The 27078-nt window shown below is 46.8% G+C and overlaps 1 protein-coding gene across 1 annotated transcript in view; it reads right to left on the reverse strand.

The window, feature by feature from the left end:
• The window catches only part of LOC311141908 (extracellular matrix organizing protein FRAS1-like), a gene marked incomplete at both ends in the record, with an annotated part of 243729 nt that overhangs the window by 52196 nt on the left and 164455 nt on the right, over positions 1-27078 (reverse strand). Inside the window, 8 exon segments of the mRNA XM_084177414.1 lie at positions 233-383; positions 5621-5734; positions 6034-6261; positions 7521-7661; positions 9930-9962; positions 9966-10054; positions 13235-13414; positions 14402-14521. Of these exon segments, the coding sequence (XP_084033540.1) occupies positions 233-383; positions 5621-5734; positions 6034-6261; positions 7521-7661; positions 9930-9962; positions 9966-10054; positions 13235-13414; positions 14402-14521 (1056 nt within the window).

Consider the following 27078-nt stretch of genomic DNA (forward strand, 5'->3'; position numbering starts at 1 on the left):
TAGCAAAACATAGACAACGTTCGCACAACATAGACTAACGTTAGCACAATATAGACTAACATTGTTTTAATTGAAACCCTCTTCAATAGTCTCACTCTATACTAAATACTCAATACCCCCCCCAACCCCCCCCACACACACACACACACACACACACACACACACACACACAGAGACACATACACACACACACACACACACACACACACACACACACACAGAGACACTATACCTTGTGTGAAGCGGGTGATGGGAGCGCCAGGTTTCAGTTTGCTCTCCAGGAAGCCGTGTTTAGGCTCTGCAGTGACCTCATAGACCAGCTGACCATCGTCTGTGTCCGGGTCCATGGTCAACAGCTCCTTCTTACTGATCAGGTTGGTGGCCTGCAACATCAATCAATCAGTCAATCAGTCAGTCAGTCTATCAGATGGTCAGTCAACCAACCAGTCAGTCAGTCAGTCAGTCAGTCTATCAGATGGTCAGTCAACCAACCAGTCAGTCAGTCAGTCAGTCAGTCTATCAGACGGTCAGTCAATCAACCAGTCAGTCAGTCAGTCAGTGAGTCAGTCAATCAACCAACCAACCAACCAGTCAATCAGTCAGTCAGTCAATCAGTCAGTCAATCAACCAGTCAGTCAGTCAGTCAGTCAATCAAGTTTAGTGGCCAGGAAATCAACAAGAATTGAGACGTTAGGACCATCATAGACCATTAGGGGGAGATAGCGCAACAAAAACTAAATCCAACCACTGATACTTAATTACCTCCTTTAAGGGATTAATTGACACATAAACAAACATTACAATAATTCACTGTGGGAATTAAATGATTCTTCTTCAAGATACTAATGGGAAAAGTTGAAGAGTCAGTTAGCCAAGCAAATATTTAGAGACCTGTCCAAATATACTCTAACTCTTAAATCAAGATAGCATATAATATTTTACCAGCAGATTGCCCATTGCCCATAATAACATTATTTCACAATTACAATGCCTAACATTATTGCAGGTAAGTGCACAAAGTGACAGAAAAGTGTTGATAGTGGCACACAGCGTTTCCCCCAATTAACTGTAATTATCAGACACTCATATTGTCTAACATTACTTAAAACATGAAAGATTTTCTGTAAGAAATGAATACAATTTGTTTTGCATTTCTCTTTCCATATGTGTTATGTTCCAGAATGTAATATATTGTTTTAAAGTATTGCAAGAATCCCGCTATGCCCTCCAACGAACCATCAAACAGGCAAAGTGTCAATACAGGACTAAGCTCGAATCGTACTACACCAGCTCCGACGCCCGTCAGATGTGGCAGGGCTTGCAAACTATTACAGACTACAAAGGGAAGCACAGCCGCGAGCTGCCAAGTGACACGAGCCTACCAGACGAGCTAAATTACTTCAATGCTTGCTTCGAGGCAAGTAACACTGAAACATGCAAAAGAGCATCAGCTGTTCCGGACGACTGTGTGATCACGCTCTCCGTAGCCGATGTGAGTAAGACCTTTAAACAGGTCAACATTCACAAGGCCGCAGGGCCAGACGGTTTACCAGGACATGTACTCCGAACATGTGCTAACCAACTGGCAAGTGTCTTCACTGACATTTTCAACCTCTCCCTGTCTGAGTCTGTAATACCAACATGTTTGAAGAAGACCACCATAGTCCCTGTGCCCAAGAACACTAAGATAACCTACCTAAATGACTACCGACCCATAGCACTCACATCTGTAGCCATGAAGTGCTTTGAAAGGCTGGTCATGGCTCACATCAACACCATTATCCCAGAAACCCTAGACCCACTCCAATTTGAATACCGCCCCAACAGATCCACAGATGATGCAATCTCTATTGCACTCCACACTGCCCTTTCCCACCTGGACAAAAGGAACACCTACAGTGAGGGAAAAAAGTATTTGATCCCCTGCTGATTTTATACGTTTGCCCACTGACAAAGACATGATCAGTCTATAATTTTAATGGTAGGTTTATTTGAACAGTGAGTGACAGAATAACAACAACAAAAATGTCAAAAATGTTATAAATTGATTTGCATTATAATGAGGGAAATAAGTATTTGACCCCTCTGCAAAACATGACTTAGTACTTGGTGGCAAAACCCTTGTTGGCAATAACAGAGGTCAGACATTTCTTGTAGTTGGCCACCAGGTTTGCACACATCTCAGGAGGGATTTTGTCCCACTCCTCTTTGCAGAAGTCATTAAGGTTTCAAGGCTGACATTTGGCAACTCGAACCTTCAGCTCCCTCCACAGATGTTCTATGGGATTAAGGTCTGGAGACTGGCTAGGCCACTCCAGGACCTTAATGTGCTTCTTCTTGAGCCACACCTTTGTTTCCTTGGCCGTGTGTTTTGGGTCATTGTCATGCTGGAATACGACCCATTTCCAATGCCCTGGCTGAGGGAAGGAGGTTCTCACCCAAGATTTGACGGTACATGGCCCCGTCCATCGTCCCTTTGATGCAGTGAAGTTGTCCTGTCCCCTTAACAGAAAAACACCCCCAAATCATAATGTTTCCACCTCCATGTTTGACGGTGGGGATAGTGTTCTTGGGGTCATAGGCAGCATTCCTCCTCCAAACACGGCGAGTTGAGTTGATGCCAAAGAGCTCGATTTTGGTCTCATCTGACCACAACACTTTCTCCCAGTTCTCCTCTGAGTCATTCAGATTTTCATTGGCAAACTTCAGACGGGCCTGTATATGTGCTTTCTTGAGCAGGGGGACCTTGCGGGCGCTGCAGGATTTCAGTCCTTCACGGCGTAGTGTGTTACCAATTGTTTTCTTGGTGACTATGGTCCCAGCTGCCTTGAGATCATTGACAAGATCCTCCCGTGTAGTTCTCGGCTGATTCCTCACCATTCTCATGATCATTGCAACTCCACGAGGTGAGATCTTGCATGGAGCCCCAGGCTGAGGGAGATTGACAGGTCTTTTGTGTTTCTTCCATTTGCGAATAATAGCACCAACTGTTGTCACCTTCTCACCAAGCTGCTTGGCGATGGTCTTGTAGCCCATTCCAGCCTTGTGTAGGTTTACAGTCTTGTCCCTGACATCCTTGGAGAGCTCTTTGGTCTTGGCCATGGTGGAGAGTTTGGAATCTGATTGATTGATTGCTTCTGTGGACAGGTGTCTTTTATACAGGTAACAAATTGAGATTAGGAGCACTCCCTTTAAGAATGCGCTCCTAATCTCAGCTCGTTACCAGTATAAAAGACACCTGGGAGCCAGAAATCTTTCTGATTGAGAGGGGGTCAAATACTTATTTCCCTCATTAAAATGCAAATCAATTCATAACATTTTTTACATACGTTTTTCTGGATTTTTTTGTTTGTTTATAATTATAGACTGATCATTTCTTTGTCAGTGGGCAAACGTACAAAATCAGCAGGGGATCAAATACTTTTTTCCCTCACTGTATGTGAGAATGCTATTCATTGACTACAGCTCAGCGTTCAACACCAAAGTGCTCTCAAAGCTCATCACCAAGCTCAGGACGCTGGGACTAAACACCTCCCTCTACAACTGGATCCTGGACTTCCTGACGGGCCGCCCCCAGGTGGTAAGGGTAGGTAACAACACATCTGCCAGGCTGATCCTCAACACGGGGGCCCCTCAGGGGTACGTGCTCAGTCCCATCCTGTACTCCCTGTTCAATCATGACTGCATGGCCAGGCACGACTCCAACACCATCATTAAGTTTGCAGATGACCCAACAGTGGTAGGCCTGATCACCGACAACGATGAGACAGCCTATACGGAGGATGTCAGAGACCTGGCCGTGTGGTGCCAGAATAACAACCTCTCCCTCAACGTGACTAAGACAAAGGAGATGATTGTGGACTACAGAAAAAAGAAGAGGACGAGCACGTCCCCATTCTCATCGACGGGGCTGTAGTGGAGCAGGTTGAGAGCTTCAAGTTCCTTGGTGTCCGCATCACCAACAAACTAACATGGTCTAAGCACACCAAGACAGTTGTGAAGAGGGCACGACAAAACCTATTCCCCCTCAGGAGACTGAAAATATTTGGCATGGGTCCTCAGATCCTCAAAAGGTTCTACAGCTGCACCATCGAGAGCATCCTGACCGGTTGCATCACTGCGTGGTATGACAACTGTTTGGCCTCCGACCGCAAGGCACTACAGAGGGTAGTGCGTACGGCCCAGTACATCTCTGTGGCCAAGCTTCCTGTCATCCAGGACCTCTATACCAGGCGGTGTCAGAGGAAGGCCCTAAAAATTGTCAAAGACTCCAGCCACCCTAGTCATAGACTGTTCTCTCTGCTACCGCACGGCAAACGGTACCGGAGCGCCAAGTCTAGGTCCAAGAGGCTTCTAAACAGCTTCTACCCCCAAGCCATAAGACTCTTGAATATCTAATCAAATGGCTACCCAGACTATTGGTATTATTCCCCCCTTATAGCCTCCCTACTGTTATTTTACTGCTGCTCTTTAATTATATATATTTTTATAATTTTATTTAGGGTATTCTTTCTTAAAACTGCATTGTTGGTTAAGGGCTTGTAAGTAAGCATTTCACTTGTTGTATTCGGCGCATGTGACAAATACAATTTGATTTGATATGATTAGAAGGTTAAAATAACCTCTGCTCTCCTGGACAGTGAGACTCTAGTCCCGTGTACGATAACATCTCAGGTATGGCCATGGTCCCTACTGCAGCGCAGAGAACAGACACACGATGGCGTTCACTACGAAAAAGCAGAAAGTGCGTCTGTACTCCACCGTCCAACCGCCTCAGCCCCAGAAACAGGAGGACAATGTCAAGTACGCTGCTGTGAAATTAAACCGGCCCAGTACTGCTAAATAGACTGGGGCGGGGTCAGGTTGATGGGGGCGGGGTCAGGTTGATGGTTGTTGATTTGCCAGTAGAGAGCGCCGTGGCACAATACACTGGAGCTGGAGGAACATACAGAAATACAGCCAAACCATCATATTATTGGTATGGTCAAACGATTTAAAGGGTTTTAATAGGGATATTAGGGGATGTTAAGCCATCTCTGAATTAACCAGTCTAGCCACTCAAGACATCTAGTAAGTGTCTGTCAACCACAGAACTCACACCCTTCTGCAGCAGTAAGGTCCCCTAGCAGATCTCTTCACTCTGCAAGTAGCCTTAACACCTTCAACTATTCTGCTTGTTTTGGATTTGTTCTGCATTTCTGTTTCCATTTTTGTTATGTTCTAGCATGTAATAGAACAATAAAGGTTCTTTTTTTTCTTCTCTCTAATTAAATGACACTGTCTTCCAAGTACAATGTCAGACATTGACGTAAACAAGCACACATAGTGACAGGAAGTCAGAAAGAGGTGAATCAGTGACAGGAAGTCAGAAAGAGGTGAATCAGTGACAGGAAGTCAGAAAGAGGTGAAACAGTGACAGGAAGTCAGAAAGAGGTGAAACAGTGACAGGAAGTCAGAAAGAGGTGAATCAGTGACAGGAGTTGAAAGCTGATATCATTTGACTTTGTCTGTGTACCAAATGGTACCATTTTCCCCACATAGTGTACAATATGGACCCTGGTCAAAAGTAGCGCACTATAAAGAGAACAGGGTGCCATTTTAGGATGAAGCCTGTGTTTACCTTGTTGTCCATGTACTCCAGCCACTGCAGACCCAGGTTAATGACGATACGAGGTGTTCCATCATCAACAGGCAGAATGTCTATCTTAAACATTTGGGGTGCAGCAGTCAACACCTACACAATGACAGAGGCAGGATGAGGGATTTATGAAATGTCAGAGAGAGAGAGAGAGAGACAGAGAGAGAGAGAGAGAGAGAGAGAGAGAGAGAGATGAGAGAGAGAGAGAGAGAGAGAGAGAGAGAGAGAGAGAGAGAGAGAGAAATGGCAGTAGCCTGCTGTCTGTTTCCATAATAGTGACACCTGAGACAGACAGGCAAGCTGACAGCCTGTGAAGTTAATTTACTCTGAGCCTCACTCATAAACGCACACACACACACACACACACACACACACACACACCCTCCTCCCCTCACCTCCTTGCCCCCCTCCTCCACCATAAAGAAGACATTAGTCCCGTCAGTTACAGTGAAGGTGAATCTGTCCTTCAGTGAGTTGGAGCCATCGTGGTTGTAGCTGATTCTGTTCTGGTAGATGTCATCCATGGTGAAGCTGTTGGTCTGACGGAAGTGCTGTCCGTTGTTGGTCCGCTCAATATTGCCGTGACGGGGGGCCTGGACTATGGTAAAGGTGATGGACTCCTCCTGGAGGGAGACATTTTAGTGTGAATATCTTATGATATATAACATACACTGAGTGTACAAAACATCAGGAACACCGTCACTCCCTATGTAAGGTGTCTTCAGCCCAACTCCCCTTTACATTACACCCTTGTGCTAGTGACAATGCCATTCTGTTTTGTTGGTGTCCGGTCTATCTTGTTGCTAAAGTGCATATATACATTGCCGTGAAACAGTATTTGCCCCCTTTCTAAATGTCTCGACTTTTGCATATTTTTGATACTGAATGTCCTAATATGTTGTCCAAAAAAGATATACTTTTGAAGGATCTGTCCATAGAACAATCTTCCAAGAGTCTTGATGATTATCCAGGTGCTTCTTGGCAAACTTGAGTAAACTTTTTGGACGATACGGGTCCCATTATGTCTGGCAAAAAAAAAAAAAACACTGCATTGTTCCACAGGAAGAAACTCATACCAACGGTCAAGCATGGTGGTGGTAGTGTGATGGTTTGGGGATGCTTTGCTGCCTCAGGACCTGGACGACTTGCCTTAATAGAAGGAACCATGAATTCTGCTCTGCATCTGAGAATTCTACAGGAGAATGTCAGACAATATGTCTGTGAGCTGAAGCTGAAGGGCAGCAAGACAATGATCCAAAACACACAATCAGGTCTATATGAAAATGGTTAAAAAACCCAAACATTTGAAGTTTTTGGAATGGCCTAGTCAAAGTCCAGTCCTAATCCCAATTGAGATGTTGTGGCAGGACCTGAAACGAGCAGTTCATGCTTGAAAACCCACAAATGTCACTGAGTTAAAGTAGTTCTGCAGAGTGGGCCAAAATTCTTCCACAGCGATGTGAGAGACTGATCAACCACTACAGGAATAATTTGGTTGCAGTCACTGCTTCCAAAGGTGGCAGAACCAGTTATTGAGTGGGTGTTGCATAACTTTGTTAATTAAATAAATAAAAAATATCTATATTTTAATTGTTTTATTTGTATATTCCCTTTATCTAATATTAGGTTTGGGTTGAAGATCTGTTAAGATTCAGTATAAAAAAATATGCAGAAATAGTGAAAATCAGAAAGGCGGCAAATACTTTTTCACGGCCCTGTAGGTTAGCTAAGCTTACTGCCAGGGAACACAGAGTGTGTGTGTGTGTGTGTGTGTGTGTGTGTGTGTGTGTGTGTGTGTGTGTGTGTGTGTGTGTGTGTGTGTGTGTGTGTGTGTGTGTGTGTGTGTGTGTAGTGAATGATCAGACAGCCTGTCCTACTCCACCTCTGTGTCAGCGTCGGTGGCCTTCAGTTCAAACTCAGTGATGGTCTTCCTGACCCCCTCCTGAACCCTCATCCCAGGAACCACCAGCAGGGGGAGGGAGTCATCCACTGGCCGTATGGTGATGTAGAACGTCTGGGCAACCTAAAGACACCATACAGAACACTGTTATTAACCTAAAGACACCATACAGAACACTGTTATTAACCTAAAGACACCATACAGAACACTGTTATCAACCTAAAGACACCATACAGAACACTGTTATTAACCTAAAGACACCATACAGAACACTGTTATCAACCTAAAGACTCCATACAGAACACTGTTATCAACCTAAAGACTCCATACAGAACACTGTTATTAACCTAAAGACACCATACATAACACTATCAACCTAAAGACTCCATACAAAACACTGTTATCAACCTAAAGACATCATACATAACACTGTTATCAACATAAAGACTCCATACAAAATACTGTTATCAACGTAAAGACACCATACAAAACACAACCCATCACAACACACACACGCGCACACACACGTCAGAGCCACCCATCACAATATACACACACACACGTCAGAGCCACCCATCACAATATACACACACACACGTCAGAGCCACCCATCACAACATACACACACACACACACGTCAGAGCCACCCATCACAACATACACACACACACGTCAGAACCACCCATCACAACATACACACACACACACATCAGAGCCACCCATCACAACATACACACGCACACGTCAGAACCACCCATCACAACATACACACACACACACATCAGAGCCACCCATCACAACATACACACACACACACGTCAGAGCCACTCATCACAACACACACGTCAGAGCCACCCATCACAACATACACAGGAAACATCTCAATGCCATGAGCAATCACATCCTGGTTAAAAATAGTATCACATACATCCCCTAATACGTTCTATCTGATACTTCATGAGCAAACATCCTGATCAAATATCTATGGTCTATCATATCTAATATCTATCATATGGATCAACATCCTGATCAAATATCTATGGTCTATCATATTTAATATCTATCATCTGGATCAACATCCTGATCAAATATCTATGGTCTATCATATCTAATATCTATGGCGTAATACGGGAGAGAAAATATCCCACTCTGTAATTAGCCATATGGTCTGGGAACCTGAATATAACCGTATGGGGAACCTGAATATAACCGTATGGGCAACCTGAATATAACCGTATGGGCAACCTGAATATAACCGTATGGGGAACCTGAATATAACCGTATGGGCAACCTGAATATAACCGTATGGGGAACCTGAATATAACCGTATGGGCAACCTGAATATAACCGTATGGGGAACCTGAATATAACCGTATGGGGAACCTGAATATAACCGTATGGGGAACCTGAATATTACCGTATGGGGAACCTGAATATAACCGTATGGGGAACCTGAATATAACCGTATGGGCAACCTGAATATAACCGTATGGGGAACCTGAATATAACCGTATGGGGAACCTGAATACAACCGTATGGGGAACCTGAATATAACCGTATGGGGAACCTGAATATAACCGTATGGGGAACCTGAATATAACCGTATGGGGAACCTGAATATAACCGTATGGGGAACCTGAATATAACCGTATGGGGAACCTGAATATAACCGTATGGGGAACCTGAATATAACCGTATGGGGAACCTGAATACAAAAGTATGGGGAACCTGAATATAACCGTATGGGGAACCTGAATATAACCGTATGGGGAACCTGAATATAACCGTATGGGGAACCTGAATATAACCGTATGGGGAACCTGAATATAACCGTATGGGGAACCTGAATATAACCATATGGGGAACCTGAATATAACCATATGGGCAACCTGAATATAACCGTATGGGGAACCTGAATATAACCGTATGGGGAACCTGAATATAACCGTATGGGGAACCTGAATATAACCGTATGGGCAACCTGAATATAACCGTATGGGCAAACTGAATATAACCGTATGGGCAACCTGAATATAACCGTATGGGCAACCTGAATATAACCGTATGGTCAACCTGAATATAACCGTATGGGAAACCTGAATATAACCGTATGGGCAACCTGAATATAACCGTATGGGCAACCTGAATATAACCGTATGGGCAACCTGAATATAACAGTATGGGCAACCTGAATATAACCGTATGGGGAACCCAAGTACTTCTACTGCTCATTAGGCTGCATTAGAGAGAGCCATTATGCCCAGTGTGTGTGTGGAGGTGCGTGTGTGTGTGTGTGTGTGTGTGTGTGTGTGTGTGTGTGTGTGTGTGTGTGTGTGTGTGTGTGTGTGTGTGGAGGTGGGTGCGTGTGTGTGTGTGGAGGTGGGTGTGTACCTCATTAGTCCCGTCAGACATGATGAATGAGAACTAATCTGCATGCTTCTCTTCTTCGCTGGTGTGAACGTACTGGATGCTACGTGAAGCCAGGTCAGCCTGGGAGAAGGAAGTGATGCGGCTTCCTGTAGCGGGTGGAAGTTAGCATTTATTAGCATTAACCATTCACATTTATGGTTGTTTGAGCATTAGCTTTGTAAACTTGATGTGCAAGAAAACACAGTCTGTAGCATGTTAATGTAGCATTTTCATACTAATCCTGTGTTGGCAAAGAGAGTGGCACTAGCAATGCCAGATAATGGGTTTGATTCCCTCTGGGGCCACACCAAACACTCATCATGGGTTTGATTCCCTCTGGGGCCACACCAAACAGTCATTATGGGTTTGATTCCCTCTGGGGCCAAACCAAACAGTCATTATGTATACACTGCAAATCAAATCAAATCAAATTGTATTTGCCACAAGTGCCTTACAGTGAAATGCTTACTTACAAGCCCTTAACCAACAATGCAGTTTTAAGAAAATATTAAGTAAAAAATAGATAAGTAAAAAATTAAAAGAGGAAATAATTAAAGAGCAGCAGTAAAATAAAATAACAGTAGGGAGGCTATAGTCGAGGTAATTGAGGTAATATGTACATGTGGGTAGAGTTAAAGTGACTATGCATAGATCATAAACAGAGTAGCAGCAGCGTAAAAGAGGGGGTGGGGGGGGCAATGCAAATAGTCCGGGTAGCCATGATTAGTTGTTCAGGAGTCTTCTGGCTTGGGGTAGAAGCTGTTAAGAAGCTTTTTGGACCTAGATTTGGCACTCCGGTACCGCTTGCCGTGCAGTAGCAGAGAGAACAGTCTGTGACTAGGGTGGCTGGAGTCTTTGACAATTTTGAGGGCTTTCCTCTCACACCGCCTGGTATAGAGGTCCTGGATGGCAGGAAGCTTGGCCCCAGTGATGTACCGGGCCATACGCACTACCCTCTGTAGTGCCTTGCGGTCGGAGGCCGAGCAGTTGCCATACCAGGCGGTGATGCAACCAGTCAGGATGCTCTCGATGGTGCAGCTGTATAACTTTTTGAGGATCTGAGGACCAATGCCAAATCTTTTCAGTCTCCTGAGGGGGAATAGGCGTTGTCGTTCCCTCTTCACGACTGTCTTGGTGTGTTTGGACCATGATAGTTTGTTGGTGATGTGGACAAGCTGTTCCACTACAGCCCCGTCGATGAGAATGGGGGCGTGCTCAGTCCTCTTTTTTTTCCTGTAGTCCATAATCATCTCCTTTGTCTTGATCACGTTGAGGGAGAGGTTGTTATCCTGGCACCACACGTCCAGATCTCCAACCTCCTCCCTATAGGCTGTCTCATCGTTGTCGGTGATCAGGCCTACCACTGTTGTGTCGTCTGCAAACTTAATGATGGTGTTGGAGTTGTGCTTGGCCATGCAGTCATGGATGAACAGGGAGTACAGAAGGGGACTGAGCACGCACCCCTGAGGCGCCCCCGTGTTGAGGATCAGCGTGGCAGATGTGTTGTTACCTACCCTTACCACCTGGGGGCGGCCCGTCAGGAAGTCCAGGATCCAGTTGCAGAGGGAGGTGTTTAGTCCCAGGGTCCTTAACTTAGTGATGAGCTTTGAGGGCACTATGGTGTTGAACGCTGAGCTGTAGTCAATGAATAGAATAGAATTCTCACGTAGGTGTTCCTCTTGTCCACGTGGGAAAGGGCAGTGTGGAGTGCAATAGAGATTGCATCATCTGTGGATCTGTTGGGGCGATATGCAAATTAGAGTGGGTCTAGGGTTTCTGGGATAATGGTGTTGATGTGAGCCATGACCAGCCTTTCAAAGCACTTCATGGCTACAGACATGAGTGCTATGGGTCGGTAGTCATTTAGGCAGGTTATCTTAGTGTTCTTGGGCACAGGGACTATGGTGGTTAGCTTGAAACATGTTGGTATTACAGACTCAGTCAGGGACATGTTGAAAACTTGCCAGTTGGTCAGCGCATGCTCGGAGTACATGTCCTGGTAATCCAACTGGCCCTGCGGCCTTTTGAATGTTGACCTGCTTAAAAGTCTTACTCACATCGGCTACGGAGAGCGTGATCACATAGTCATCTGGAACAGCTGGTGCTCTCACGCACGCTTCAGTGTTGCTTGCCTCGAAGCGAGCATAGAAGTGATTTAGCTCGTCTGGTAGGCTTGTGTCACTGGGCAGCGTGTGGCTATGCTTCCCTTTGTAGTCTGTAATAGTTTGCAAGCCCTGCCACATCCGACGAGTGTCGGAGCCGGTGTAGTACGATTCAATCTTAGTCCTGTATTGACTCTTTGCCTGTTTGATGGTTCGTCGGAGGGCATAGTGGGATTTCTTGTAAGCGTCCGGGTTAGAGTCCCACTCCTTGAAAACGGTAGCTCTACCCTTTAGCTCAGTGCGGATGTTGCCTGTAATCCATGGCTTCTGGTTGGGGTATGTACGTACGGTCACTGTGGGGACAACGTCATTGATGCACTTATTGATGAAGCCAGTGACTGATGTGGTGTACTCCTCAATGCTATCGGAAGAATCCCGGAACATATTCCAGTCTGTGCTAGCAAAACATTCCTGTAGCTTAGCATCTGCGTCATCTGACCACATCCTTATTAACCGAGTCATTGGTGCTTCCTGCTTTAGTTTTTGCTTATAAGCAGGAATCAGGATGATAGAGTTATGGTCAGATTTGCCAAATGGAGGGCGGGGGACAGCTTTGTACGTGTCTCTGTGTGTGGCGTAAAGATGGTCTAGAGTATTTTTTCCTCTGGTTGCACATTTAACATGCTGGTAGAAATTAGGTAGAACAAATTAAAGTTTCCCTGCATTAAAGTCCCCGGCCACTAGGAGCACTGCCGCTGGATGAACGTTTTCATGTTTGCTTATGGCCTTATACAGCTCATTGAGTGCAATCTTAATGCCAGCATCTGTTTGTGGTGGTAAATAGACAGCTACGAAAAATCTAGATGTAGTAGGGCGTTCTGGATAAAAGCATCTGCTAAACGGCATATACTGTAAGCAGAACGGATAGCATGTCATGCAAAGCGAGTATGCGCTGGCCTCACTGGTTCAGACTCAGAGAACAACTAGAGCGAGACTCATTATTTCATGTTGGATTACACAGGTGTGCGTGTGCGTGTATGTGTGTGTACGTTAGAACGCGTATGTGTGTGTAAGTTTCAGCCTTTATAAGCTTGTTTATGCACGAGTGTGTAAAATATATTTACATTTAAAATATGTTTTGTGCAGGCGTGTGTGTCTGTTTGAGCTGGGCTCCAGCAGTAGTACCTGGGGTGCTGGCGTGCTCCAGATGCCCCAGCACTGTCTGCCTGGTGATGCGGTACACGAGTTCTCCAGGCTCACTGTCCTGGTCTGTAGCTGACAGCTGGAGAGTAGTCAGCTTCTTCACTGAGTTCTCATCCAACACCAGACCCTTATTCACTACCACAGAGGGGGGCAGGCGGTCCTCTGGAGGGGGGGACAGGGGAACGGGGGGGGAAGGAGACGAAGAAGATGATAGCGGGAAGGAGAGATCAAAACCGGAGAGTGAAGATGTTTCAACCACATGGGAACAGAAAGCCTAGAACAGACCACGTGTTTTTGGAACGCATCAGGAAAGAAGGCCACCGCTCTGGACCAACTACCAGTAACAACTGGCAACTGACTTTTTCCAATTGATCGCCAGTACTGTGTTCCCTACATAAGAAGAAACCATACAAAGTGACCTACCTAGTACATTGATGAAGAAGAACTGGAACCTACCTAGTACACTGATGTAGAAGGACTGGAACCTACCTAGTACACTGATGAAGAAGGACTGGAACCTACCTAGTACACTGATGTAGAAGGACTGGAACCTACCTAGTACACTGATGTAGAAGGACTGGAACCTACCTAGTACACTGATGTAGAAGGACTGGAACCTACCAAGTACACTGATAAAGAAGGACTGGAACCTACCTAGTACACTGATGTAGAAGGACTGGAACCTACTTAGTACACTGATGTAGAAGGACTGGAACCTACTTAGTACACTGATGTAGAAGGACTGGAACCTACCTAGTACACTGATGTAGAAGGACTGGAACCTACTTAGTACACTGAAGAAGAAGGACTGGAACCTACCTAGTACACTGATAAAGAAGACCTGGAACCTACCTAGTACACTTATGTAGAAGGACTGGAACCTACCTAGTACACTGATAAAAAAAGACTGGAACCTACCTGGTACACTGATGTAGAAGGACTGGAAACTACCTAGTACACTGATGTAGAAGGACTGGAACCTACCTAGTACACTGATGAAGAACAACTGGAACCTACCTAGTACACTGATGAAGAACAACTGGAACCTACCTAGTACACTGATGTAGAAGGACTGGAACCTACCAAGTACACTGATAAAGAAGGACTGGAACATACCTAGTACACGGATGTAGAAGGACTGGAACCTACCTAGTACACGGATGTAGAAAGACTGGTCGATCAGTTTGTTGCCCTCTGGATCCACCAGGTTGAACTTGAAGGATATGCTCCCTCCTTTCTCTCCCTTCTCATGACCGTACTCCAACAGACCTGCAACACACACACACAAACACACGCAGTCAATATTACTATCAACTCACTCAACTTAATCCAACAGACCTGCAACACACACACACAAACACACGCAGTCAATATTACTATCAACTCACTCAACTTAATCCAACAGGCCTGCGACACACACACACAAACACACGCAGTCAATATTAGTATCAACTCACTCAACTTAATCCAACAGACCTGCGACACACACACACAGACACACGCAGTCAATATTAGTATCAACTCACTCAACTTAATCCAACAGACCTGCGACACACACACACAAACACACGCAGTCAATATTAGTATCAACTCACTCAACTTAATCCAACAGGCCTGCGACACACATAGTTTTGGTGAACCCGACATGATACTGAAATGATAGTTAACCTTATACATACACCCAGATGCAGTCAACATGACTGTCAACTCACTCAAGGGCGATTCCACACCAGCGTAAGCGGAAAATACATTCGGTATCTCAGATTGTTCTGGCAATTCTCACATAGAAACTTCATTGGGAGGAAGGATTTTTTTCTGAAAATCATAATGAAAGTGGCCATTTTAGGCCCTTTTTAGACCTTCTGTAAGAGCCTATGAACTGTTAACTGCACATGATACAGACAACATATTTGTGTCATTATACCCCTTATAGTGTGCTCTAAAATAGTATATGGTCCTCTGTAGCTGTAGTATGTGGTCCTCTGTAGCTCAATTGGTAGAGCACGGCGCTTGTAACGCCAGGGTAGTGGGTTCGATCCCCGGGACCACCCATACGTAGAAATGTATGCACACATTACTGTAAGTCGCTTTGGATAAAAGCGTCTGCTAAATGGCTTATTATTATTATTATTATTATTATATTATTATTATATTATTATTATTATTATGTCTAGATTTAGAAGAACAAAAATCACATTAATTTATTAAACATTAAAAATATTAATATTATATTAACACCCTTTTTGATTTAGCTAATTTTTTTGACATATTGTTTAGAAAAAAATACTCTGCAAACACGTCAAATTTCCAGAGTGGGCTCCTGCTGGCATGGAATTGCTCTCAACTAACTATATAGACAAACCATTGACACTCATCTACAAGTAACTGCCAAAATAATGCAAACACTTGAGTAAATGAGGGATACAAAATATATTGAAAGCAAGTGCTTCCACACAGGTGTGGTTCCTGTGTTAATTAAGCAATTAAGATCCCATCATCAAATCAAATGTTATTTGTCACCTGCAGACCCCTTGACTTTTTCCATATTTTGTTAGGTTACAGCCTTATTCTAAAATTGATTAATTCATTTTTTCCCCTCATCAATCTACACACAATACCCAATAATGACAAAGCAAAAATAGGTTTTTAGACATTTATAAAAAAATATCACATTTACGTAAGTATTCAGACCCTTTACTCAATACTTTGTTGAAGCACCTTTGGCAGCAACTACAGCATCGAGTCTTCTTGGGTATGACACTACAAGCTTGGCACACCTGTATTTGGGGAGTTTCTCCCATTCTTCTCTGCAGATCCTCTCAAGCTCTGTCAGGTTGGATGGGGAGCGTTGCTGCACAGCTATTTTCAGGTCTCTCCAGAGATGTTCAAGTCCAGGCTCTGGCTGGGCCACTCAAGGACATTCAGAGACTTGTCCCGAAACCACTCCTGCGTTGTCTTGGATGTGTGCTTAGGGTCATTGTCCTGTTGGAAGGTGAACCTTAGCCCCAGTCTGAGGTCCTGAACGCTCTGGAGCAGGTTTTCATCAAGGATCTGTCTGTACTTTGCTCCGTTCATCTTTGCCTGACTAGTCTCCCAGTCCCTGCCGCTGAAAAACACCCCCACATTATGATGCTGCCACCACCATGCTTCACCGTAGGGATGGTGCCAAGTTTCATCCAGACGTGACGCTTGGCATTCAGGCCAAAGAGTTCAATCTTGGATTCATCAGACCAGATAATCTTGTTTCTCATGGTCTGAGAGTCTTTAGGTGCCTTTTGGCAGTCTCCAAGTGGGCTGTCGTGACTTTTACTGAGGAGTGGTTTCCGTCTGGCCACTCTACCATAAAGGCCTGATTGGTGGAGTGCTGCAGAGATGACTGTCCTTCTGGAAGGTTCTCCCATCTCCACAGAGGAACTCTGGAGCTCTGTCAGAGTGACCATCAGGTTCTAGGTCACCTTCCTGTCTAAGGCCCTTCTCCCCCGATTGCTCAGTTTGGCCGGGCAGCCAGCTCTTGGAAGAGTCTTGATGGTTCCAAACTTCTTGCATGTAAGGATGGCCACTGTGTTCTTGAGGACCTTCAATGCTGCAGAATGTTTTTGGTACCCTTCCCTAGATCTGTGCCTCAACACAACTCTGTCTAGAAGCTCTACAGACAATTCCTTCGACCTCATGGCTTGGTTTTTGCTCTGACATGCACTGTCAATTGTGGGACCTTATATAGAAAGGTGTGTGCCTTTCCAAATCATGTCCAATCAATTGAATTTACCACTGGTGGACTCCAATCAAGTTGTAGAAACATCTCAAGGATGGTCAATGGAAACAGGATGAACCTGAGCTTACTTTCGAGTTTCATAGCAAACGGTCTGAATACTTGTGTTTTATAAATTTGCAAACATTTCTAAAAACCTGTTTTCGCTTTGTCATTATGAGGTATTGTGTGTAGATTGCTGAGGATTTTATTTTATTTAATCAATTTTAGAATAGGCTTTAACGTAACAAAATGTGGAAAAAGTCAAGGTGTCTGAATACTTTCCGAAGGCACTGTATATGGGGGATACAACCATCTCAGCGCTGCAGTTTTTTCTGCGAAGAGACAGAATCATTAGATAATTTGTTTTGGTACTGTCCATATGTAGCTTGTTTTTAGTCGCAGGTTCAGGAATGGCTGAAGAATTGCAACATTTACCTGGCGCTAACTCTGCAAGTAGCACTGCTGGGAGATTTGAAAAGTCAAAGTCAATCGATCAATAATATAATAATACTCTTAGTAAAAATGTTTATCTTTAATTTACAATCTGTAGAAACAATGAGAATAGAAGGGTTCAGAACTTTTGTGAAACATAGTTGAAAAATATATGGCAAATAGAAATCAAACTGGATGGTGTTCAGAGATAAATGGGAGGGGTTGAGTGGAGCTGAAGGGTGGGACTAAAAATAACAAGATAACTAATGTAAATATACTGTGTCCGTAAAATGTATATACTGTAGGTTCAGAACTTTTGTGAAACAGCACAGTTGAAAAATATATAACAAATATTACTTGTCACACGCACCGAGTACAACCGTGAAATGCTTACTTACAAGCCCTTAACCAACAATGCAGTTTTAAGAAAAATAAGGGTTAAGAAAATATTTAAAAAATAAAAGAGCAACAATAAAATAACAATAACGAGGCTATATACAGGGGGTACCGGTACTGAGTCAATGTGCTGGGAGGTACAGGTTAGTCGAGGTAATTTGTACATGTAGGTAGGGATAAAGTGACTATGCATAGATAATAAACAGTCAGTAGCAGCAGTGTACAAAAAGGGGGGGGGGGGGGGGGGTAGAAGCTGTTAAGAAGCATTTTGGACCTAGACTTGACGCTCCAGTACCGCTTGTCATGCGGTAGCAGAGAGAACAGTCTATGACTAGGGTGGCTGGAGTCTTTGGCAGTTTTTAGGGCCTTCCTCTGACACCGCCTGGTATAGAGGTCCTGGAAGGCAGGAAGCTTGGCCCAAATGATGTATTGGGCCATAAACACTACCCTCTGTAGCGCCATGCTGTCGGAGGATGAGCAGTTGCCATACCAGGCAGTGATGCAACCAGTCAGAATGCTCTCGATGGTGCAGCTGTATAACTTTTTGAGGATCTGAGGACCCATGCCAAATCTTTTCAGTCTCCTGAGGGGGAATAGGCGTTGTCGTTCCCTCTTCACGACTGTCTTGGTGTGTTCGGACCATGATAGTTTGTTGGTGATGTGGACACCAAGGAACTTGAAGCTCTCGACCCGCTCCACTACAGCAACATCGATGTTGATGGGGGCATACTCACCCCTCTGTTTCCTGTAGTCCACGATCAGCTCCTTTGTCTTGCAGACGCTGAGGGAGAGGTTGTTGTTCTGGCACCACACTGCCAGGTCTCTGACCTCCTTCCAATAGGCTGCCTCATCTTCGGTGATCAGTCCCACCATCGTTGTGTCGTCAGCAAACTTGATGATGGTGTTGAAGTCGTGGGTGAACAGGGATTACAGGAGGGGACTAAGCACACACCCCTGAGGTGCCCCCGTGTTGAGGGTCAGCGTAGTGGTGTTGTTGCCTACCTTCACCACCTGGGGGCGGCCCGTCAGGAAGTCCAGGACCCAGTTGCAGAGAAGTTGTTCAGTCCCAGGGTCCTGAGCTTGGTGATGAGCTTGGAGGGGACTATGGTGTTGAACGCTGAGCTGTAGTCAATGAACAGCATTCTTACATAGGTATTCCTTTTGTCCATGTGGGTGACGGCAATAGAGATTGCGTCATCTGTGGATCTGTTGGGGCGGTATGCAAATTGAGTGGGTCCAGGATGTCTGGGTTGATGGTGTGAACCATGACCAGCCTTTCAAAGCATTTCATGGCTATAGATGGGAGTGCTACGTGGTTTAGTCATTTAGACAGATTACCTTGGCATTCTTGGGCATAGGGACTATGGTGATCTGCTTGAAACAAGTTGGTATTACAGACCGGGTCAGGCATAGGTTGAAAATGTCAGTGAAGACACTTGTCAGTTGGTCAGCGCATGCTCTGAGTACGCATCCTGATATGCTGTCTGGCCCTGCGGCCTTGTGAATGTTGACCTGTTTAAAGGTCTTACTATATCCTCTGGTACACATCCTGGTAATCCGTCTGGCCCTGCAGACTTGTGAATGTTAACCTGTTTAAACTTCTTACTTACATCGGCTATAGAGAGCGTGATCACAGAGTCTGTCCTGAACAGCTGATGCTTTCATGCATGGTTCAGTGTTGCTTGCCTCGAAGTGAGCATATAAGGCAGATAGCTCGTCTGGTAGGCTCACATAGCTGGACAGCTCGTGGCTGGGTTTCTTAGGAAGTCGTAGCGGGATATCTTATAAGCGTCCAGATTATTGTCCCGTTCATTGAAAGCGGCAGTTCTAGCCTTTAGCTCAGTGCGAATGTTGCCTCTAATCCATGGCGTCTGGTTGGGGTATGGTTGGCGAGGGAGGCATTTCTAGAGTGTTGTCACCTCCAGGTGAACAAGTGACATGCTGGTAAAAATGAGGTAAAACGAATTTCAGTTTCCCTGCATTAAAACCACGGGCCATGAGAAACGTGCTTCTTGTTTGCTCATTGAGTTTGGTCTTAGTGCCAGCATCGATTTGAGGTGGTAAACACAGTCTTGGTCAATAGTTTTGAGAATGACACAAATATTAATTTTCACAAAGTCTGCTGCCTCAGTTTTTATAATGGTAATTTGCATATACTCCAGAATGTTATGAAGAGTGATCAGATGAATTGCAATTAATTGCAAGGTCCCTCTTTGCCATGAAAATGAACTTAATCCCCCAAAAACATTTCCACTGCATTTCAGCCCTGCCACAAAAGGACCAGCTGACATCATGTCAGTGATTCTCTCGTTAACACAGGTGAGAGTGTTGACGAGGACAAGGCTGGAGATCACTCTGTCATGCTGATTGAGTTAGAATAACAGACTGGAAGCTTTAAAATGAGGGTGGTGCTTGAAATCATTGCTCTTCCTCTGTTAACCATGGTTACCTGCAAGGAAACACATGCCTTCATCATTGCTTTGCAAAAAAAAGGGCTTCACAGGCAAGGATATTGCTGCTAGTAAGATTGCACCTAAATCAACCATTTATCGGATCATCAAGAACTTAAAGGAGAGAGGTTCAATTGTTGTGAAGAAGGCTTCAGGGCGCCCAAGAAAGTCCAGCAAGCGCCAGGACCGTCTCCTAAAGTTGATTCAGCTGCGGGATCGGGGCACCACCAGTGCAGAGCTTGCTCAGGAATGGCAGCAGGCAGGTGTGAGTGCATCTGCACACACAGTGAGGCGAAGACTTTTGGAGGATGGCCTGGTGTCAAGAAGGGCAGCGAGGAAGCCACTTCTCTCCAGGAAAAACATCAGGGACAGACTGATATTCTGCAAAAGGTACAGGGATTGGACTGCTGAGGACTTATTTTTATTTGTTGATTATTTTTTATTTTTTTTATTTTTTTATTTGAATTTTTTTTTCAGCCACAACTCTGAGAAACATAGGATATTTTTTTTTTAATCAGGTCCCGTTGATAGGATAGTATCGAATGGAGCTCATCCAATTTGTTCTCCAGTGACGTAGTCTCCTGTCTCCATAGGACCCTGCCTCTTTTTCACTGCCGCTTCCTCTTTCAAGACCCGGGGATTATGGTCAGGAGTAAGCAGAATATCCAGAGCCGCCGATATTCCAAATCGAGGTTAGCGAATGCTGTTCTGATGTCCAGAAGCTGTTTTTGGTAGTAGGAAATGATGGCGGAAACATTATGTACAATGAACATTTAGATCAACGAAACAAATAACACAAAATAGCAGAATTGGTCAGGATCCTGTAAGACCGTCGCTATCCACGGCACCGCCATTCCCCCACATACGCTTAGGGTCATGTATAAAAATGCTGGGCAGGCCATTATTTTGGCTACCATGGCTATGCCCCCATAGGATGACAATGCCCCCATCCACAGGGCACGAGTGGTCACTGAACGGTTTGATGAGCATGAAAACGATGTAAACCATATGCCAGGGTGTCTCAGTCACCAGATCTCAAACAAATTGAACACTTATGGCACAGCTTGGAGCATCGCCTGAGACAGCATTTTCCACAACCATCAACAAAACACCAAATTACACAATTTCTTGTGGAAGAATGGTGTCGCATCACTCCATTTGATAGTAACAGATGACATTCATATTCTGACAATCTCTCAAACTCACTTAGATAATACCTTTGGTGATACAGTGGTAGCAATACAAGGTTATAACATTTACAGAAAATACAGAAATGCCAATGGGGGCGGTGTTGCGGTCTATATTCAGAACAACATTCCTGTAAAGCTTAGAGAAGATCTCATGTTAAATACTGTTGAAGTAATATGGCTACAGGTTCACCTGCCTCACCTAAAGCCCATTCTGGTGGGAAGCTGCTAAAGACCACCAAGTGCTAACAGTCAGTATCTGGATAACGTGTGAAATAATATATGTGATATCAATAGAGAGGTCATACAAGAAGTTCTGTAGTGATTCCTATGATGTTGATGTGAAGAATATGTGTTGGTCCGTGGTGTGTAATGATGAGCAAACAGACACTGTACTTCACACATTTATGAAATTGCTTATCCCAGTTACTAATAAGCATGCACCCATTAAGAAAATGACTGTAAAAACTGTTAAATCCCAGTGGATTGATGAGGAATTGAAAAATTGTATGGTTGAGAGGGATGAGGCAAAAGAGATGGCTAATAGGTCTGGCTGCACAACCGATTGTCACGGTTTCGGCCGAGGCTGCTCCTCCTCCTGGTTCGGGCAGGCTTCGGCGGTCGTCGTCCCCGGAGTACTAGCTACCACCGATCTATGTTTCATGTTCGTTTGGTTTTGTCTTGATGTTGTACACCTGTGTCTTGTTAGTCCTCGTTAGTGTCCTATTTAGTTCTCGTTGGTTGTGTTTGTCTTTGTGTGTGATTGCTCTTCTGTTTCGTGTTGGAGCTACGTACTTCCCTCCAGTGTTTTGGAGAGGTTTTTCGCACATGTTAGTGCGCCTTTTATTTGACGCCTGTGTGCGCCGTGATTTCGCCTTCGGGCTTATTGTGCTTATTTCTCTACGTAAATATTGCACTAAAGTCTTTTGGACTGAGCCTCTGCGTCCTGCGCTTGATTCATGCACCACACCCACCTTCAGCACCCCTGACAGAATCACACACCAGAATGGAATCAGCAGGATCTGCAGTTACGCCTGAGTCGCTCGAGGAGCATGTCCGTGGGCAAGATGACCAGATACGTCAACTGGGGACCGCTCTACAGGACGTCATCAACACCTTGCACCGATGGGAGACCAGCGGGGTACCCACACCTCCACCTACCCTGCCAACCCCATCGGCCGGTCCACCAGTCCCAGGTCCGGAACCCAGGAGGATTCGGCTCTCGCTCCCGAGGGCGTATGACGGTACAGCTGCCGGGTGTCAGGGGTTCCTCCTGCAGGTGGAGCTCTACCTGGCCACTGTACACCCGGTGCCCTCGGGACACGAGAGCGTTTCCGCCCTCATCTCCTGTCTCACGGGCAAGGCGTTGGAGTGGGCTAACGCTGAGTGGAGGAAGATGGACGCCAATACCATCTCCTACACCGAGTTCTCCCGTCGCTTCAAGGCCGTGTTCGACCATCCTCCTGAGGGCAAAGCGGCGGGGGAGCGTCTAGTCCACCTGAGACAGGGGAGGAGGAGCGCACAGGCGTTTGCTCTAGAGTTCCGGACTCTAGCGGCGGACGCAGGGTGGAATGAACGGGCCCTCATCGACCATTTTCGGTGTAGCCTACGGGAGGACGTTCAACGTAAGTTGGCCTGCAGGGATACCCATCTTACCTTCGACCAGTTGGTCGATATGTCCATCCGTCTGGACTCCCTGCTGGCCACCCGTGGACGTCCCGAGGGGGGTCCGTCCATTCCGCCCTCCGGCACCTCCGAGCCGAGCCCTATGGAGCTCGGGGGTGCCGGCGCTAGAGAAAGGAGGAGGAGGAGCCCGAGGGGGCCTGTCTCCTGCACCAAGTGCGGTCGTGGAGGGCACACTGCGGCCAGGTGCTGGGGAGGGTTCTCCGGGGGAGAAGACAACAGGCCACGCACTGGGGGGACCTCCCAGGTGAGTAGACGTCCCACTTACCCAGAGCTTTCTGTTGCGCACTTTTGTATACCTGTTTGTTTTCCACAGGTTGCACCTCATTCCCAGCATAAGGCGCTAGTAGATTCAGGCGCAGCTGGGAATTTTGTTGATCGGAAGTTTTGTTTAGATTTAGGGATCCCTCTCCTACCTGTTGACAAACCTTTTCCCGTTCATGCCTTAGATAGCCGCCCGTTGGGGTCGGGGTTGATTAGGGAGATCACAGCGCCACTTAGGATGTGTGCGCAGGGGGGTCATGAAGAGACTATACAGCTGTATCTGATCGACTCTCCTGCGTACCCAGTGGTGCTGGGAATTCCCTGGTTAAGCACCCATAACCCTGCTATTTCGTGGCAACAGAGGGCTCTCGATGGGTGGTCTGCTCAGTGCGAGGGGCGATGTCTGGGTGTTTCCGTGGGGGCGACTTCGGTGGAAAGTCCAAACCAAGTGCCCGCACTGCACATTCCGCCAGAATATGGGGATTTAGCTCTCGTGTTTAGTAAAACTAGGGCGACGCAGTTGCCTCCTCATAGACAGGGGGATTGTGCGATTGATCTCCAGGCAGGAGCAGCGCTCCCACGGAGCCATGTGTATCCTTTGTCTCAAGAGGAGAGAAAAGCTATGGAGACTTACATAGCCGAATCTTTGAGACAGGGATACATTCGGCCCTCCACTTCTCCCGCCTCCTCGAGGTTATTTTTGTGAAGAAGAAAGATGGAGGGTTGCGCCCGTGCATTGATTACCGTGGTCTCAATCAGATTACTGTGAAGTACAGTTATCCACTCCCTCTGATTGCGACCATGACAGAGTCATTGCATGGAGCGCGGTTTTTCACAAAATTGGATCTCAGGAGCGCGTATAACTTGGTGCGCATTAGGGAGGGCGATGAATGGAAGACAGCGTTTAGTACCACGTCAGGTCATTTCGAGTATCTTGTCATGCCATATGGGTTGATGAATGCTCCATCAGTCTTCCAATCCTTCGTGGATGACATTTTCCGGGATATGCAGGGACAAGGGGTGGTCGTGTACATTGATGATATTCTGGTGTACTCGTCTACCCGAGCCGAGCATATAACCCTGGTGCGTCGTGTATTGAGGAGGCTGTTGGAGCACGACCTATATGTCAAGGCAGAGAAATGTCTGTTTTTCCAGGAGTCGGTCTCCTTTTTGGGTTATCGGTTGTCCGCGTCAGGGGTGAGAATGGAGGTGGATCGTGTGTCCGCTGTGCGTAATTGGCAAACCCCAACCACTGTAAAAGAGGTGCAGCAGTTCTTGGGCTTTGCGAATTACTACCGGAGGTTTATCCGGGGTTTTGGACAGGTGGCAGCTCCCATCACGTCCCTTCTGAAAGGGGGTCCGGTGCGCCTGCAGTGGTCAGCTGAGGCGGACAGGGCCTTTGGGAGACTGAAGGACCTGTTTACGTCGGCTCCGGTGCTGGCGCATCCGGATCCTGCATTACCCTTTCAGGTCGAGGTGGACGCGTCTGAAGCAGGTATAGGGGCCGTTCTCTCTCAACGGTCCGGCACGCCACCTAAACTCCGCCCCTGTTCTTTTTACTCTAAAAAGCTCAGCCCGGCGGAGCGTAACTATGACGTTGGGGACAGGGAGCTGTTAGCTGTAGTTCAAGCCCTTAAGGTGTGGAGGCATTGGCTTGAGGGGGCTCAACACCCTTTCCTCATTTTGACTGACCATCGGAACCTGGAGTACATCCGGGCAGCGAGGAGACTGAACCCTCGCCAGGCTCGATGGAGTATGTTTCTCACCAGGTTCGTATTTAAAATCACGTACATCCCTGGGTCCCAGAATGGTAAGGCAGATGCGCTGTCCCGGCGGTATGACACGGAGGAGAGGTCCGTTGAGCCTACTCCCATACTACCGGAGTCTTGCCTTGTGGCACCGGTGGTGTGGGAGGTCGATGCCGAAATCGAGCGAGCGTTGCGTACCGACCCCAGCCCTCCACAGTGTCCTGAGGGTCGGAAGTACGTTCCGCTCGAGATTCGGGATCGACTCATTTACTGGGCTCACACGTCACCCTCCTCTGGACATCCGGGTATTGGCCGGACAGTGCATTGCCTTAGCACTAAATACTGGTGGCCTACTTTGGCTAAGGATGTGAGGGTTTATGTCTCCTCCTGCTCGGTGTGCGCCCAGTGTAAGGCGCCCCAACATCTGCCCAGGGGTAAGTTACAACCCCTGCCCGTTCCACAACGACCATGGTCCCACCTCTCGGTGGATTTTGTGACAGACCTTCCCCTCTCTCAGGGGAATACCACCATCCTGGTCGTTGTGGACCGGTTCTCTAAGGCCTGTCGTCTTCTCCCTATGTCGGGTCTTCCTACTGCCCTACAGACCGCTGAGGCCCTATTTACCCACGTCTTCCGGCATTACGGGGTGCCCGAGGATATAGTGTCTGATCGAGGCCCCCAGTTTACCTCCCGTGTTTGGAGAGCGTTCATGGAGCGTTTGGGGGTCTCGGTTAGCCTTACCTCAGGGTACCACCCGGAGAGTAACGGGCAGGTAGAACGTGTCAACCAGGATGTGGGTAGGTTTCTGAGGTCGTATTGCCAGGACCGGCCTGAGGAGTGGGCACGGTACATTCCCTGGGCCGAGATGGCCCAGAACTCTCTCCGCCACTCCTCTACCAACCTAACCCCCTTCCAATGTGTATTAGGTTACCAGCCGGTTCTGGCACCGTGGCAGCAGAGCCAGATCGAGGCCCCTGCGGTGGATGATTGGATGAGGCGCTCGGAAGAGACGTGGAACGCTGCCCACGTCCACCTGCAGCGGGCCGTCCTTCGTCACAAGGCGAGCGCCGATCTCCACCGCAGTGAGGGGCCGGTGTACGCACCCGGAGATCGAGTCTGGCTCTCTACCAGAAACCTACCCCTCCGCCTGCCCTGCCGGAAGCTGGGTCGGCGGTTTGTGGGGCCCTTTAAAGTCCTGAGAAGATTGAACGAGGTGTGTTATAGGTTACATCTACCTGTTGAGTATAAGAATATTAACCCCTCGTTCCATGTGTCTCTTCTCAGGCCGGTGGTAGCTGGTCCACTCCAGGACAATGAGATAGGAGAGACTCCTCCGCCCCCACTGGACATCGAGGGGGCTCCGGCGTACACCGTTCGGTCCATCTTGGACTCCAGACGCCGGATGGGGGGTCTCCAGTATCTCGTGGAGTGGGAGGGGTACGGCCCGGAGGAGCGGTGCTGGGTGCCGCGGAGGGACATCCTAGACCCATCTCTCCTGTCGGAGTTCCACCGGGACCATCCCGCGCGCCCTGCTCCGCGTCCTCCTGGTCGTCCCCGAGGCCGGGGTCGGCGCACGGCTGGAGCCGCGCGTCAAGGGGGTGGTACTGTCACGGTTTCGGCCGAGGCTGCTCCTCCTCCTGGTTCGGGCAGGCTTCGGCGGTCGTCGTCCCCGGAGTACTAGCTACCACCGATCTATGTTTCATGTTCGTTTGGTTTTGTCTTGATGTTGTACACCTGTGTCTTGTTAGTCCTCGTTAGTGTCCTATTTAGTTCTCGTTGGTTGTGTTTGTCTTTGTGTGTGATTGCTCTTCTGTTTCGTGTTGGAGCTACGTACTTCCCTCCAGTGTTTTGGAGAGGTTTTTCGCACATGTTAGTGCGCCGTTTATTTGACGCCTGTGTGCGCCGTGATTTCGCT

Source organism: Coregonus lavaretus, assembly GCF_964263955.1.
Source record: "Coregonus lavaretus genome assembly, chromosome: 14".
NCBI lineage: Eukaryota > Metazoa > Chordata > Actinopteri > Salmoniformes > Salmonidae > Coregonus > Coregonus lavaretus.